A 16,274-nucleotide genomic window follows, 5' to 3' on the forward strand; every position below is an offset into this window, starting at 1 on the left:
TTCCGTTTCTAAATCCATTCTCCTCTCTTATCATATTTGTAAGGGATAACTAAAACGCTCCTTTATATGAGGTATTGGAGCGTCAAGTGTGAATGTGACAATTGGGATCTCTATGGAAGCTGTAGCCATTCCACTCGCTTGGATTTCTAAATTCCTAATATTACATGGTTGATTGAGCAACTTTTGCAATGGAAGACTTGAGGGGGTTCTCTATGTTGATTATCTGTCTCTTACATGAAGAAAGGGCGAAGCTCTTGACTAATGGATCAGGAATTTTTTAAGTTATTTCATTACTAGTATACCACGGAGGAAATGGCAAGTGGCGAGAGAAGATTTCGCAGAATGCGTCACTGCACCAATCTAAAGACGAAGATTAAGGGATAGAAATTTCCAAATTATAGAGAAGGGAGAAGATGAGAGCCGGTTGGAGAAGAAGGGGTTTTCGGATTTTCTTTGTTGGAAGACAGATCGAACATTTAATAGGGCAACAGACAAGTGGTTTTTTTTTAACCCAGTGCAAGGGTCACTCGCTCGTTCGATTAAGACCCAAGACTAAATAGGCGGTCGCCTTTCTTGTGATTGCTCTGCCCCTTCACGAAGGCCTTGATGCATCATGCATGGTTCACAGTACTGCAGTAAGCCAGTAACAAAGCAATTTAACAACTGCACTACGCACTAGTGAGACTATATATAAATAAGAACTGGAAAGCATGAATTGAGCTCTTAGTGTGGTATGGAGTTGTGATTAGCTTCAATATCCATGCATATGTATGAGGATTTATTTAACAGTATAACTAACAGAAACAGATAATTAAATATCTTTTTTCTTTTCGGTCTTGTGATCATGAAATGCATTTTTGTAATTTCATCCCACTTCTTTGTTTGCAATGTTCTTCAGTTTTAGATAATTTTCAGTGGTTGTTGACTAAAATAAAATCGAATTTCAATAGGAGAGAGTGAAACTTACAAGTATTGAACATAAAAACGGGGATTGAGAAATGAAGGAGTGAGGAGAGAAGAAAAATTTCTCGAGTTTGATTTTGGTAGTGAGGGGAGATTGAGAAGAGATTCGTGTGTTATAGCGTCTGGAGTGTACAGACGGCAGAAACTCTGCCGTCCGTATCCCGAACTTAACAGCTGCTAAAAGTTTTCATTGGACTGGTTTTTCGAATTTAAGCTGCCAAATTTAACTGCTAAAGGGCATATGTGACACCTTTTAGCAGCCAATTATAGCTGCTCCCCATTAGACTTGCTCTTAACTATAATTCGTGATTCCGAACAAAATTTTGAATTCCGTCTGGAATTTCGGTTTTAAAAAAAAAACAGAATTCCAAATATAGAGTTGAAATATCTAAAATTCTGAAATCATCCGAAATTCCAAATGTGATAGGGGTCGAAATTTAATAAATTTCAGATTTTGGATTTTTCGGAATTCCGAAAATTCCAAAATTCCGAACTATTCTTAACTTGATTTATAATCTTCAGTAACATATACTAGCATGAGAGGGCTCGAGGGGAGTAGCAAACGTTAAGGCTGTTAGCATATGAAGCTAAGCCTTGGACCCTGGGTAAGAACTAAGAATACTTTATATTAACAGCATATGAAGACAAACTCGACCATCTAATGTAACTGTTTCTGCCACTATCACATACGATTTGGAGTGTGCATATACTCAAATTTGCATCATATAGAGATTATTACACCCTTAAATCCTTTCTTTCCTATTAGTACCAGCACCAGCATTGTGTTTTTGTAAGATTCCAGCCTTTAGGGTTCTTGAATATCTTCTATAAATTGTGGATTTTGATTCAATTGTTGGTTTAGCCAATCTTAAGAGTTTCCTATTTTATCAAACACAAAAAATAGCTTCTCAAAATCATTTCTCTTAAAAAAACACGTCTGGACTACTTAGAGTTTCTGTAGAGTTTGTCATTTGCTAGTAACTGACTCCTTCGCTGTTGTATCCTGGGAGGCGTGCCGCGTGCGCTTGAGGCTCATACCGGCAATGTTTTTCGTTTTAAGAAAATTGTACTGAGCACAATCCTCAGTGATAAGTTTCTGATTACAATCTTATTTATGTTATGCTTACTAGAATAATAAAATGGAAAACACAATTAAGTACAAAACAATTAAGTCTCATGGGGTGCTATATGGTGCAACCCATATAACACCCCAAACACCAAAAAATCATTCTAATGGGGCAGCTAAAAGGGTCTTAAATTTGGCTAGTGTGATCAATTCAGTTAAATTTGTGGCATTGTCTAGCAGTTATTAAAAATAAGTTTCGGGAGACGGACGATAAAGTTTATGCTGTCTGTGCGATAAATTGCAACGTTTTCTGTTGTCTGTACAGTTCACGGTATTGTTTATTATTTACTGTTTGATGTTATTGTTCAACGGATGACACACTTTCTACCATCTATCACTGTTCATGGGTACTATTAATTTTAAGTGAATAGTGACAAACAACAGGCATTTTCTGCTGTCCGTCCACCAATTCCACAAAATGCTAAAAATAAACCCATTGGACTGTTTTTCATGTTTTGGCATGCCAAATTTGGCTGACAAACTAAAAAGTCTTAAAATCCTATGGCAAAGAGCAAGTCCAATGGAGAGCTGCTAAATTGGGTTGCTAAAAGGTGCCACATAGGCCTTTTAGCTTGCCAGCCAAATTTGGCACCCCAAAATCAAAAAACCAATCCAATCACGTTTTCTGTGTTTGAAGTGCTAAATGATACGGACGACATAGTTTCTGCTGTTCTGTCTATTATTTTGTAATTTAAGTTGAATTTTTTTTAGGCGGACGACACAATTTCTGCCGTCTATTGAAATTTAACACACGGACAACAAAAACTATGTCGTCTGTCTCCCGAACTTATTATAGCAGCTGCTAGTGAAAGTCTTAATTTTGGTTAGGTTTTTTGCTCCTTCCAAATTTAAGATCCTTTTAGCAATCTCATTAGAATGACATTTTTGTGGTTAGGGTGCTATATTTGCCTTTAACAGCCTATATTATCTCCCATTGGACTTGTTCTAAGTGAAAGCACAATTACAGAACAGTCACCAAAAAAACTAATCAAAAGCAACTCTAGATAGGCATAGGCTGCATATAAAATCCTTGGAACAAAACGTGATAGTGGGCATTTTCTTTGAGGACCAGAAGATGCTTTTCATTTGCAAGCCTTGACATGCATCATGTATGCCACTCTCAAAAGCACCTTGTTGTTTGAAACAGAGAGCTGAAAGGTAAAACTTTTACTAGTTACACCAGATTTGAACTGAGGAATTATTTAAGAAACAAACATATTTAGTGACTATAATACCCCAGATTAGACCAAGTGAGATGTATGAAAAAAAGAAGCAAAGAACTTGAGAAAGTCGTATATGTTGATTCCAAATGATTTGCTCTTGATTGGTAGGTTTGTCAGATTAGGTACAATTAACTACAATTTATTCGTTTGTCTTTAGAATTTGATTTTTTTTGAAGTAGTGTTAGGATTATGTCCTTGCAGTTGCTATCCATCAACTCGAAGTTTCTTATGGTGATGGAACTCGAAACTATTGAATTTCAAAAAGTTGTCATATATCAGGCATCCACCACTTCTGCAAGCGCAGATACCTGAACAAGACCTAAATGACCGCCTAGTGAAGTTTCTATATATTTATGGAGAAAAAGTTAGAGGTCTGCTGCGCTGCACACTGTTTGACATCCACGTTAAATTAAACCAAGTGAAAATCACATAGGGGTCAGGGGAGACTTAGCAACAAATTGCTAAACAAAACTATGATATTTTTATTGTGAATAAATTGTAATCAACTATCAATTTTCAACATGAGGAGAGAACAATGAAAGCCATTCTAGAAAACTCATTCAAGCGCCTTTTGTTGCGTAACTCCTACTGTCAGCATTATGTACACTTAAAATAGTTCCAATTAGTAACTTAATTAGAGTTTGGCAGGCCATTGAGAAAAAGTACGGGTAAATTCCCAAACAAGACAGGATAATGTCAATTTGTTCTCAATTTGAAAAACTATCAGCAACTTAGTGCAAAAAGTTGCTGACATAACTCTACTAATTGCTGATCAATTGCGGTGTGGTGTTGACATGAATTTAATTGGGAAAAAATTGACATTATCGTGCCTTGTTTGGGAATTTACCCAGAAAGTATTGTGAGCCGTCCTTGAAATCAATGTCCCTTCGTGATAATGACATTCTATTAAACTGGAGCCAATGTGGTAAAAGGAATCTCCCCCTAAAGAAACTGAGGTTAAAGACCTTTGTCTTCAATTTTTTGTGCGTTAATCTGCTGACATACAAAGTTTCAATAATTGCTTACTTCTCAAGTACAGTAGTAAGATGCTTCTCAAGTATGAATGGCCACTCAGGAACTTAAATTTTCTTGTTTAAAGTAGTAAAAGAAGATGAATATTCTACTTTCCACTTCAAATTAATTTAAGATTTCTTTAGTTAACATTCCCCTTCTTAGTGAGTACTTGAGTACATTCCACATTCCTTCCTACCAATTGTTTCCAACCCTAACGCCACCATGCCCTCCACATTTGCAGCCTCTTCTAAATCAAAAGCGTACAAACTAATCCGATTATTACCAATGATATGCATTAGCTGGTAGAATTGGAATAGGTCGACAGACACGTTGCATAATGGAATGAAGTAATAGAGCACAAAATCTTAGTTTAAGATTAAACCGAGTTTCGTTGAGGATAAGAACTTTCCATAATCAAATTCATTCGCTAGTAAGAGCATTTTTAATGGTGAGATCTGAAAAATGCCAAATATTTTTGAGCAATCCAATACCAAACCAAATAAACACCAAGCAATTTCAGTGGAAACATCAAAGAGTGAACACCAAATGTACGTCGCGGTGTTTCTAAAACCGCACCAAATAAAGCCCTATTCAGCCACTGTTTTCAGAACACCGCAAGAGAAAAACACACAATAGAGACTTGTTTTTGTCCAGAAATGAAAAAGTGTTTTTGCCCTTGTGGTGTTCGAAACACCGCCTCGTACATTTGGTTCAGCACCAAAACAAATACCAAATTCCAGCCGATTCGATGTTTGGTTTGGTGTTTTTTTGGTTTTTGGTTTGGTATTCAAAAAGTCTCACAATTAAAAATAAAAAACACTAAATTTTCGAGAACGTAGTGTTTGGTGCTAAATAGGTCTCACCATTAAATATGCTCTAGCACTATAAGATCAAACTATAACATTAAATGCTAGTCGCCACTTCGAGTTTACTCATAAATCTTAATCAACCAATAATTATTATTATTTGTCTTATAATTGTGGCGACCACTTGACACTTGTCGATCAATAGTCTTCACACACGATTTTCGGTAGGGTATTAGATGATAGATGATTAGTAAAAAATTAGGCTAAACCCTGCCACAAACCAGTCTTTATAAAGAAAAAGGTTCAAGTAGTATTGGATGATCAACACAATCAAACATGCTTTAATCCACTTAAACTTATTCTCCCCACTTTCCCACCAAAGTTATTTGGTGCCGACTATAAATATATATTTTTGAACAAGAGAATACTAAAACATGAGCCATTGGGGACCCTTCACCCATTTTTAAAACCTCTTAAAAAAACACACTCACACTCACACACAAAAACACATACATACACTCTCTCTTTTGGTGTCCTTGATTTTGCTCTGGATTGATCAATGGAGAATGGGTTGGTTCCTAGTCGAAGTGACATGTTTCCTGCTGGTCTCCGTGTCCTTGTTGTTGATGATGATCCTACATGGCTGAAAATTCTTGAAAAGATGCTTAAGAAGTGTTCTTATGAAGGTACTTACAATCACTTTGAATTTTAGTTATTTTAGTTCTGGGCTATTTCTTATCTATTGACTGGCCATTTATTTACCATTATGAAATTGTATTTTTGTAATATAATGATTAATCAGATGTTGGATTTAAGGTGGGCTTTCTGTAGTGATTTCCATGATAAAACTAAAAACCCAACATAATATTTTCTTTGCGATGAAAAAGAGATAAATGGTAATCTTAAATTATAGTGAAGATTGGAGAATATGCTGATGAAGTAGAAAGCATATATATTTTCCCACCCTCAAGAATTTAGCAGGAATTTGTTTGTTACCGATAAATAAAAATGCACAAATATGTTTGTCAAGATGAGGCTTCTAGTAGAATGCTTAGAATGTCATAATGGCACTGTCAAAAGGTTCCCCCATGGTATTGTATCAGAATTAAGATATGAGGGCTGGTCCATTAAACGCTTTACAGTTGGAATATAGTGTTCAAGAGTTGTCATTCTTGAATTTGTAGACGGTAGAGAAGAGTGAAGATACTCCCTTTTCTAAAACCAAGTGGAATTAAGAAAAGAATAATTCAGAAATTTGTCCAAACTTTCTCAGGAATCAAGAGTTGAACGAAGACAGAAACTGTGAGTGTTTGTTAATGCAAATTGAAAACTTGCTACTAGCAAAGACTTTGACTTTATGCGAAGCAGGTTATTCAGATATATATTTTATGGAGCAAGTGTTGTGAGTGCTAGTATTTCTAATGGTCACCTTGATCTTGTTAGTATTTAAAGTCTATGATCGCACAAAGATGGGGCCTTTTTCTCTTAATGGATATACATATCGTAGAAGGGCAATATTTTCCTGAAAAGAATTAAACCCACTTGTAAATGGCTCCTTGGTGTTGATTTGTTATTTTGCTTCTATCTGACACATTTATGTTTATATTTCTTTGTCTGTAACAGTAACTACATGCTGTTTAGCAACTGATGCTCTTGACATGCTTCGCAAAAGAAAGGAGGGATTTGACATTGTGATTAGTGATGTCAACATGCCTGACATGGATGGTTTTAAGCTCCTTGAACACGTTGGACTTGAGATGAATCTACCTGTCATCAGTTAGTTCCTTTGATCATATTTTTTATCTGGCATGCTATGTGTTTCTGTTATAGTTCAATTATTTTTACATCATGCTAACATTTTTTTTTTTTTTTTTCCAATGGTGTCCATTATGAAACCGTCTAGTGATGTCAGTCGATGGAGAAATAAACAGGGTGATGAAGGGTGTTCTGCATGGAGCCTGTGATTATCTTCTCAAACCTATACGAATGAAAGAACTTCAAAACATATGGCAACATGTTGTTAGAAAGAAGATACACGAGGTTAAAGATCTTGAAACGCATGAAGGCAGTGAAAGCATCCAAAAAATGAGAAACGGTTTAGATGCTTTTGATGATAGCCACTTGCTAGCTGGAGGAGATCTTGCATCAGCAAGGAGAAGAAAAGACTTAGAGTACCACGGGCTTGATGACCAAGATTTTAGTGATTCTTCAGCTGCGAAGAAGGCTAGGGTAGTCTGGTCCATAGATCTTCATCAGAAGTTTGTCAGTGCTGTTAATCATATTGGTTTAGATAGTGAGTGTTGATAATTCTTCTGATCTTATATTTTCTGAAAGCTATGCTAAGAAGTCATGATAATTTTTGAACAACTAGAATTGCTTGCTTTTAATATTTATGGTCAGCATATCTTAACTGTCATATTCTAAACTTGTGAAGTAATGATACTTATCTCTTCTTTTTGGTACAGAAGTCGGTCCGAAGAAAATACTTGATTTGATGAATGTCCCTTGGTTGACAAGGGAAAATGTAGCTAGTCACCTGCAGGTAGGCCTATGTCTTTAAACTGAATTCCAGGTACTGACTTGAATTTCTGTTAGCATAGTGAGTCTCTCTAATTCTCTTTCAAATATCAATACCTTTCAAATATTTAGATGCTTTTACTTTCTTCTGAGATGCTGGAAAGTTTCGTGTCCTTTATTGAAATTGTTGAAGTTTTTTGATACTGAAGTATCTTTTTTAACCAAAAGTATGTTTTAGATGCTAACATCTCACAACTCATGGCTCTACTCCCATTTAGAAGCTATGAGAGCATCTCTACCCCACTATTTTAACACTTCCAATGTTTGGACATTAGTGTACGTCTTATTTTATTCTGATTTTATGACATGAGAATATAAAGCGGTATCAGTGATTTTTCTTGGAAGATAGATTTATGCTAAATTTCTTTAATCACTATCATGAGATGCATATCACCGGTTAGGAGAGTTTCCAAATTACACCAAAAGAGTACTTTCAGTTTTTCAGAAAATCACGTTTGGACTTCATTATCAGCCTCTCTGAGAACACCTGCATTGTGCAGAAATACCGCCTCTACTTGAGTAGGTTGCAGAAGCAGAACGAACCTTCCTTTGGTGCAACAACACAACCAGATTTCTCTTCAATGGATCCTTCTTCAAGCTTTAACATCCAGAGCTCTACTGTGATGCACCAAAACAATTCAGCTAGCTGTAGTTTTGGATACTTTGGCAAAAACATGCTTGTCCAAGATGTTAGCCCAGAAGTCCAAGAAGTCAGTTCGAAGGTTCCATTCTTACCTGTAACAAAATCCAGAAAAGCTTTGACTGTTGATGTTCCATATATGCAGAAGATGGATAATGGTTCTAGAATAGAGCTTGCAAATTCTTCTGGATCGGGGAAAAAGATTAAATATACATTGTTTGAGCCTAGTCAGCCTACCACTCCTCAGCAGCACTCTTGGGGCGGAGCAAGTCCAATGATACAGTTCACAAAACAACCAAAAAGAAGAGCAAAGTCCACCTAGATACCCGTCTTGTCAAAAGCAACACATCCAAGCAGATCCCATAAAACCAGCTTCATCAGTTAATTTTGGAACTTCTACTAGCGAAGCAGATAAAGTAGGCCCATCTGAAATGAAGCCTTGGCGTACTGTATATGGAAACAGCCATGTCAGAACTGTGTCTCCAACATCTCACACAGTTAAGGCTCAAACCAATGCTGTAAGTGCTGAAATTTTTGACTGCATGTCTACCAGTATCATCTCACCAAGCACAAAATGCCACAGCTTTGATCAGTTTCTGAATAGTAACTTGGGAACTCAACAGCTGAACTTTGTAAGTGGGCCTATTTTAGTATCTCCCCACGAGGATGTCCAACTCTGTTCCCTACAAGATCATGCTTACGTTGAGAATGTTGGGTTCAACAACCTAGAATTTTCCGACTACCTTGGTCCAGAACTTATTACTGATATTCCAAGTCACTTGAATGATGGACTGAGGTTCAACTCAGATTATCTATTCGACTCAATCGAATATTCTACAATAGCTGAAGGTTTGTTCATTACATGACCCGTACAGCTCTGGAGTCCGGTTTTTACTAGAGACTGGTAGCACGGTATCTTGAAAAGAAACCTGTTATGTGTTAGGTGACTGATCCTTACAAAGATTGCTCTGTCACCTACACTTCTATATTTCATCTTTCTAACAACTATGTGATATTTAACATGTAAATTAGATGGAAACAACAAACTTATGGTGGGAAACATAGTTATGAACTGCTTGTTTACTCTACAAATTTGTTAGGGTTGAATTTGAACTAGGGTTGTTTCAAGGACTGGAGGTGTCTAGTTGGATTTGCATTTTTTTTATTAGGATTTTGGTGGTGTGACACCTACCAACTTCTTGACTCCCCTGTTATATTTCAAGTTCTACCCTCGAAAATTCACATTTTTCTGGGAAACACAAGCACGGCCTGTAGTTAGCAGTTACATCACCTCCTTGCATCGCGTATATGACGTGACATACGTGGATATCTTTGTATATGCGTCAGCCTCTGTTAATCTGTTAGTGACCTTGTTTCGGTACCTACCGTCTTTGACTTCAAAGTACTTAGGGTTCATACTGATGCAAGAAGAATCCTGACAAAACATCTGAAGAGGCGGTGGTATGCATCTAGAATTCTGGAGGCATCGTAGCCGTGTGTGATGCAAGAAGAACCTATCAATTTTTCAAGAGCAGTCCTTGCAAGTACTTTTTAAGCAGGCTTGTCTTTTTAGAGTTCTGGTATTGGGGGTTATACAGATGTAATTACTCGAAGAAATCCATATCCATCCCCGACTTGGACTAATTAAAATCCTACACGGCAGGGGAAACTATTCTTAGCCCGCTAAGACAGTAAAGCAGACATAAGATGGAGGGAAAATCGCATTGAATACTTTCTTTCTCAAATTGTGCCTATTATTTTTATTTTTTCTATGATACTCTAATATATTGCCATGACCGGCATGGTAAGTTACAAGCATGTTGAAACCTAAAAATTGCAGTCTAAGTTAAACATTATACATTTTCAAAATTGAATTACAATTGCATTGTAAATTCAGCACAATTACTCTTCAAACAATTGCAGAGTCCCAACTGACATTGTGCAAGTTAAGCCATGAACATCTTCAGCAACATAGCACAGTATCAGATCCTTTGTCCTCACCAACAAATTCCAGTCCAATAGCTTAGACTTAATAACACTGACGACGTTTTTCTTCCAGGATTGTACAGAAATTTCTGAATCATATCTCAAAACTGGATCAAAATTATATGAGAAGGTACAGATTATTGCGTTCATCACAAGTCAGTATAAATATGTCTATCATGCCCATTTGTATCCAGGAAACCAGAATGTGAGGCTCTTCTCTTATTCCTGTATGATTTACTCCGTGTTTTCTGCTTTTTACGGCCCAACAGAACCACTGACATGAGAGCTAAGAAGCCCAGAGTTGAAAAAATCCATAGAAAAATCATCCAAGATTTATACGAGTTAGAGACATGATCCATTGCGGCGGGTATAGATGGCACAGAAGATGCAGTCGTTGGCATGGGGTTACTTTTTACGTACAAGTTTCCATCAAACTTTCCAACTCGACGTGCCAACATAGGTTTTTCTTCAATGATCTGATTAGAGGTAGTTTCAATATGAGTGTTGCCACATTTCTGCCTCTCATGGTGCAAACGGAGAGCTTCATTCATAGTCCTTGCACATTCAATGCTCAGCTGGTCCCTTCGCAGAATGTCTTGATCAGTTGAATCTAGTATTGAAGGATCAGGAGGATCTGGGAAGTTAGCCCAACATGTGTTGACCAAGTCCACATTCCTCCAGTTGGCCTTATCAAAACTCCAGTTTCCAACACTAAATTCTAACCCATAGTGGAAGACCCTATACTTGATGCCCGGCTCAGGAACATAACCAGGATAAATCAGTATATCTTTGTTAATGATGTGCCTCAAATTCAGCTGCATGAAAGACAACAAGGGTACACATCTTTATAGATTGAACAGATGTCAAATAATGTAGCTTTTTTACGTTAAGAAAATCTGCCTCTATTCGAACATACCTCTGCTGCACCAAAGGAGTAACCATACATCTCACTTATCCATCCAGATTCATATATATCACCTGTGAGATTTTTTGAATAATGAGCTTTATCGGCACGGACCTCCTCAGTTTTGTGCAGCCATAGCATGGCAAACTTTCGCAGGTCATCTACATGCATAATTATTACACCACCAACCTTATCGCACGCATCAGGATGACTGGTATGAAGCTCAGCAAGCTCATTGTCACAACCTATAAGGTAGCTGAAATGCACAAACGGGGTTAAGCCATAAAGTACTGACATGCATCAAATACGCAAATGAGTAACAAATCTGCACAGAAATACATGAATTTGTGCAAGTGTTTGTGTTTATCGGAGATAGAGAGAGATTCTTACTCATAGGGGGTTGAAACTGGATGGCCACGCGTTGCATTAAACTCCCATGGTGTTATTGGGCCTCTGAGTATCATATCTGCATCTAGAATAACTATGAATTCTGCGTCAGTATCCACATGATTAAGCCAATGGAGAACACCAGCAGGTTTATTGATTGCTGGGTACCTAGATGCCAAAACAGACACAACATTATTTCCTTAGAAGACGACGATGACGAGAACAGAAACAATACTAACAATAACAATAATTAGTACAGTAAAACTGCGTTAGTGATAAGATATTAATGATAATATAGTTATTAATGTTCTTTAATTATCAGATCTCTTGGCAGGTAAGCAGCATTATTATGATAACACCTTCCACTCCAACACAAAACCCTGTACAACTGGGGCATGGCCTTAATTAGCTTCCACAAAATTGGAACCGGATAAAGCCTAAACTTGTTTTCTATTAGTCTAGTAGCACCTTTCCTACCACTTTATTGTCCACTGGAAAAGCATCAAGAGGGTCTTTTCTTCTCTCTTTCTTTTTAGGGCTGGTAGGAAGAGAGTCTATAGCACTGACTCCAAGTATCTCATTTTAAATCTCTTCAGAAATTTTAACAAGAAAGCATATCAGCAGATCTTTGACCATCAAATTATTAGGTCATTTGAAGAATACAATGTGGCAGCGTTAAAAAAAAATGGGCTTACTTATTCTTTCATTTTATCTCTCTACATGCACAAAATCTCATCCAGGGAAGGGAAATATCTTCAGAGAGGAGAAATGCATTACCAGTCTCCAGTTAATGGATGTCGGCTCATGGATGGGACATGATGTGTAGGTGCCAGATCATGGCCAGTATATCGCTTTAAGTCTTCCTCGGTGCAGCTGAGTAGACGTGTAATATTTCCAGGCTGGCCACTGAGATGAAAACTGTGGAGAAGTCCTACAGTTTGCCAGTCAAAATATGGGGAACACTCTGTGGAAAAAATTGTATGTATTTTTGAGTGCATCCTTCTTGGTTCTTCAATCGACTGATCTTGTACCTTTGTTTCCTCACTTTGCATGTTATCACGAATTATATATTTCAGCCGAGTGAGTTGAGAGAACGTCTTGCTCTTTAGAAAGCTCAAGTACTTTGACCATTTCGGCTTAGAGCATCCACTTGATGCGTGGTGTAATAGAAGACCCTCATTTAAAGTGTTCATACATTCTATACTCAAAAACAGAGCTCGCCTTTTGTCCGGATTGGATTCCATCAGTTGGACCTGCATCAAATTTAGATATACATCATAGCAACTACTGTGACACAGCGAGTGAATTAAGTCGTAATACCTTCTCCAACAATTAAGCATTCATAATTTGGTCTTACCATCAATACAGTTTTGGGTGAGAATACATGCATCCAATACTGACAAAGAGATGTGTATGGTACTGATTGATGAGTAAGTGGTGCTCATTGATCATGGATGGGTAACATGTCAACTATAGCCAGTTGTATTTTATCAAATACACTAGGCTGTCCCTATTTGCAGCATCCTATTTCTAATCTAGTGACCTACCTCTCTGGGATATGGGGGCTCAGGGAAAAGCCTGCCGCAGTCATAAACGACCCCATCCTCATGGTGATCCAATTTACTGAAAGACCAATTCCCAACACTGAATGGCAATCCATAGTGAAAAAGGATAGGCTCAACCCCAGGGCGTGGAATATAACCTGGGTAGAGCATCAAGTCATCATTAATCTTGTGGTGAAGTCCCACCTACACAAGCAGAGCGCATAAACAAAAAATGATTTAGCACGGCACCAGAACATCATAACTACAAACAGAAGAGATGTCATTGTACTCACTTCTGAAGCACCAAATGAGTATCCATACATTTCACTGATCCAACCCTTTTCATATATGTCACCAGTTATATTTCTTGCCCAGTGAGCGCGGTCTTCACGTACTTCTTCTGTCTTTGAAAGCCACACGGGGGCCAATGCCCTGAGGTCATCAATATGCATTGCTAAAAGCCCACCAACCTTGTCACAGAGTTCCGGGTGCTTTGTATGAAGTTGTGCAAGAATATTATCGCATCCAATCAAATATCTGAACAAGTTATTCAATCTATCAATCCGTATTACAGATGCATTTCGGAAAGGTAACACCGCCACCATAGAAGGAAAAAATGTACCCTACGTCATTTCCACTTCCTATGTCAATTCTTCTTACCCGTATAATGCAGCAACAGGTCTTCCTTTCTCTGCGCCAAGTTCCCAAGGTATAATTGGCCCACGAATTATTTGATCCGCATCCAAGATCACAACCCAATCAACATTCTCTGCTTCTTTACTATATTTGAGCCAGTGAACTACTCCAGCGGGCTTGTTAATTGCAGGGTACCTGCCAAAATGCATAGAACAGAAACCACACTTTTAAACATAAATGTGCAAAAAACGGAACATAAAAGACCACAGATTAACATCAACATGCATAAACAGTAAAAAAAAATAATTAAAATGATAAAAAGAACAAATATTTAACATAATAATTAAGTAAAAGTTGAATACCAATCGCCAGTCTTTGGGTGTTTGCTCATTGAAGGAACCTCAAAAGTAGGAGCAAGCTTCATTCCTCTATACCGCTTCTTCTCCTCATCAGTACAACTAAGAAGCCTTGTAATTGGTCCAGGTTGTTTGGCCTTTTTGAAACTATGAACAAGACCAACTGTTTGCCAGTCAAAATAATCTTGGCATTCTACAGAAAACAATGTGTGGATTCTCCATGGTGCTTGTTGTTGACTCAATACACCAATACCCAAACTTAAAACCCACACTAAAACTAATAAAAATCTCACCATTGAAGCTGGTTTCATAGCTAGATTTGAAATGGGCATCGATAACTAAATTTCATGTGTATTTTCAAGTGGGCTAATTGGAGAAAGCAATTTATAGACTCAGTTGACATAATTATTCAAGCTGATTATTAACATAAAGCTGTTTAAGCTAGATTCGAGATGGGTATTGTTGTAATGATCTAAAAATTTTGTGTTATCTGAAGAGTGGAGATCATGCAATGAGATTGATCGAAAGTCGTAGAGTTGAATTCGATTATTTTCAGAAGTTGGTAAAGAAAATCTATATTTTTTTATTTTTTGTCGGATGGTTGTCTCGAAAATTTAGTCACACCCACATGGGCCTACTGGATCTTCTTTTAAGGCCCAAAACATACATATAGACATATAGTGTCCATTATGAAGGCCTAAAATAGGGTGGGCCTTTCTAAATTTCTAATAACAGCGTGTGGGACTAGTTTTTGTTAGTTCTCGCGTGCTCAACTCGTGTCGACGTCTTAAGTTTCACTATCGTAGATGTTAGGCAACCAATGACCCACCCGTTTCTCGAGATCGATAGTTAGTATGGTTTTTTTGGATTCTAATTGTAATTATATAAGAGAGACCCGTGTATTTATTTATTTTAAATAAAATAAGAGATAATTATGTTATTTAAATGATATTAGGGAGATTCTTTTAAATTATCAATAATAAAATAGAGTTTGTTTTAATTTCAATATGAGAAATGAGAGTAATTATTTAATTTAAGTGACATTAGTGAAGTGTATCTAAATTGTTAATAGAAAAATGACATTGTTCAAATTATATTAATAAAAGTGGAGTTTATTCTAAATTAAGTAAATAAAGAGATTTTAAATTGCCTATTGGATCTTCCAAGATGACCCCGGCTAGGCGTGTTTTTTTTTTGCATGATGCCCCATGCGTTTTTTTTTTTTTTAAAATCTAAATGACCTTTAATATTAATTTAAATTTACTTTAACTTTTTTATTTGGGTTTGTGTAATGCCGATTCATTGTTTTCATTACTCAGCAGCACATTACAAAACCCACCCGGCATGAAGAGGTTAAAACCAGCTCCTTCCAAAGTTGAAATACGGTATTGTGTCAAATTTGTTAGATATCCTTGATGACCAACGCTTTACTCAAACGTGTTAAGTGTTCTTGAATGCATTCATAAGTTCAAATGGTTAGAGCACTCTTATTTGAGAGGTTGGTGGTTCAAATCCATCTAGATGCATTTATGAAAAAAATATATAATTAGCTTTTCACAAATTAAATATATTCTGGTTAATACAATTGATTGTTGCATAGACTCCTTTGCAGCCAAAGCGTTAACAAGCACATGCTTTTGCATATCACGAAAGGAACTATCATCTGGCATTGAGTTATAGGTGTCCGTTATTTTACTTTATTTTTTGTCTATCATATGTTTTACTGTTATCTTGTTTCCGGTCACAGTTGTATATCTGTTGGGTGATTCTCTTGTGATGTCAGGAAGTTGTATGAAGTCTGATGCACCAGAAGCACTTTCACTGGTTAGGGACTTCTTGATAAGGCAAACATTCTGAAGCTGCCTAGGCCGGATTCAAATTTTTGTACCAGTCATCGGTTGTATGTTTCTTTCTTCGTATATCTTGCTCTTGTGAATTCTACTTAAAGACCTAGCTGGTATAAATTTGTCACACATTTTGCATTTTTTTTATTAGGTGAGGCCAGATTATTCAATACAGATCTACTTCCATGTGTTTACATGATTACGAAGCTATGCCCATGCAAGGTATATTTAGTGCAGACCTTGTAACTTGTAAGTAATTTCCATCGTC

The 16,274-nt window shown here is 37.0% G+C and overlaps 2 protein-coding genes across 2 annotated transcripts; one reads left to right on the forward strand and one right to left on the reverse strand.

The window, feature by feature from the left end:
• The first annotated feature begins 5,409 nt into the window (after positions 1-5,409).
• On the forward strand, positions 5,410-9,360 carry LOC147520514 (two-component response regulator ORR26-like). Its single transcript, XM_086592051.1, is given in 6 exon segments — positions 5,410-5,818; positions 6,756-6,908; positions 7,036-7,425; positions 7,598-7,674; positions 8,210-8,656; positions 8,658-9,360. Coding segments are annotated over 6 exon segments (1,752 nt in total). The 5' UTR covers positions 5,410-5,691; the 3' UTR covers positions 9,216-9,360.
• Positions 9,361-10,081: 721 nt separating this feature from the next.
• On the reverse strand, positions 10,082-14,694 carry LOC147520515 (peptidyl serine alpha-galactosyltransferase-like). Its single transcript, XM_086592050.1, has 8 exons — positions 14,169-14,694; positions 13,831-14,001; positions 13,464-13,707; positions 13,174-13,374; positions 12,404-12,879; positions 11,630-11,794; positions 11,252-11,495; positions 10,082-11,150 (listed from the first exon to the last, which is right to left on the reverse strand). The coding sequence occupies exons 1-8, from the start codon at positions 14,492-14,494 to the stop codon at positions 10,485-10,487; spliced, it is 2,493 nt and encodes an 830-aa protein (XP_086448176.1). The 5' UTR covers positions 14,495-14,694; the 3' UTR covers positions 10,082-10,484.
• Positions 14,695-16,274: the final 1,580 nt, after the last annotated feature.

The sequence above is a fragment of the Coptis chinensis genome, chromosome 2 (assembly GCF_015680905.1).
Source record: "Coptis chinensis isolate HL-2020 chromosome 2, ASM1568090v1, whole genome shotgun sequence".
NCBI classification, from domain to species: domain Eukaryota; kingdom Viridiplantae; phylum Streptophyta; class Magnoliopsida; order Ranunculales; family Ranunculaceae; genus Coptis; species Coptis chinensis.

Coding starts and splice junctions, on each gene's coding strand:
- LOC147520515 (XM_086592050.1), bottom strand. CDS start 14,494: ATGCCCATTTCAAATCTAGCTATGAAACCAGCTTCAATGGTGAGATTT. Junction 13,708..13,830: donor CCTGTTGCTGCATTATACGG/GTAAGAAGAATT, acceptor TAACTTGTTCAG/ATATTTGATTGGATGCGATA. Junction 13,375..13,463: donor ACTCATTTGGTGCTTCAGAA/GTGAGTACAATG, acceptor CTGCTTGTGTAG/GTGGGACTTCACCACAAGAT.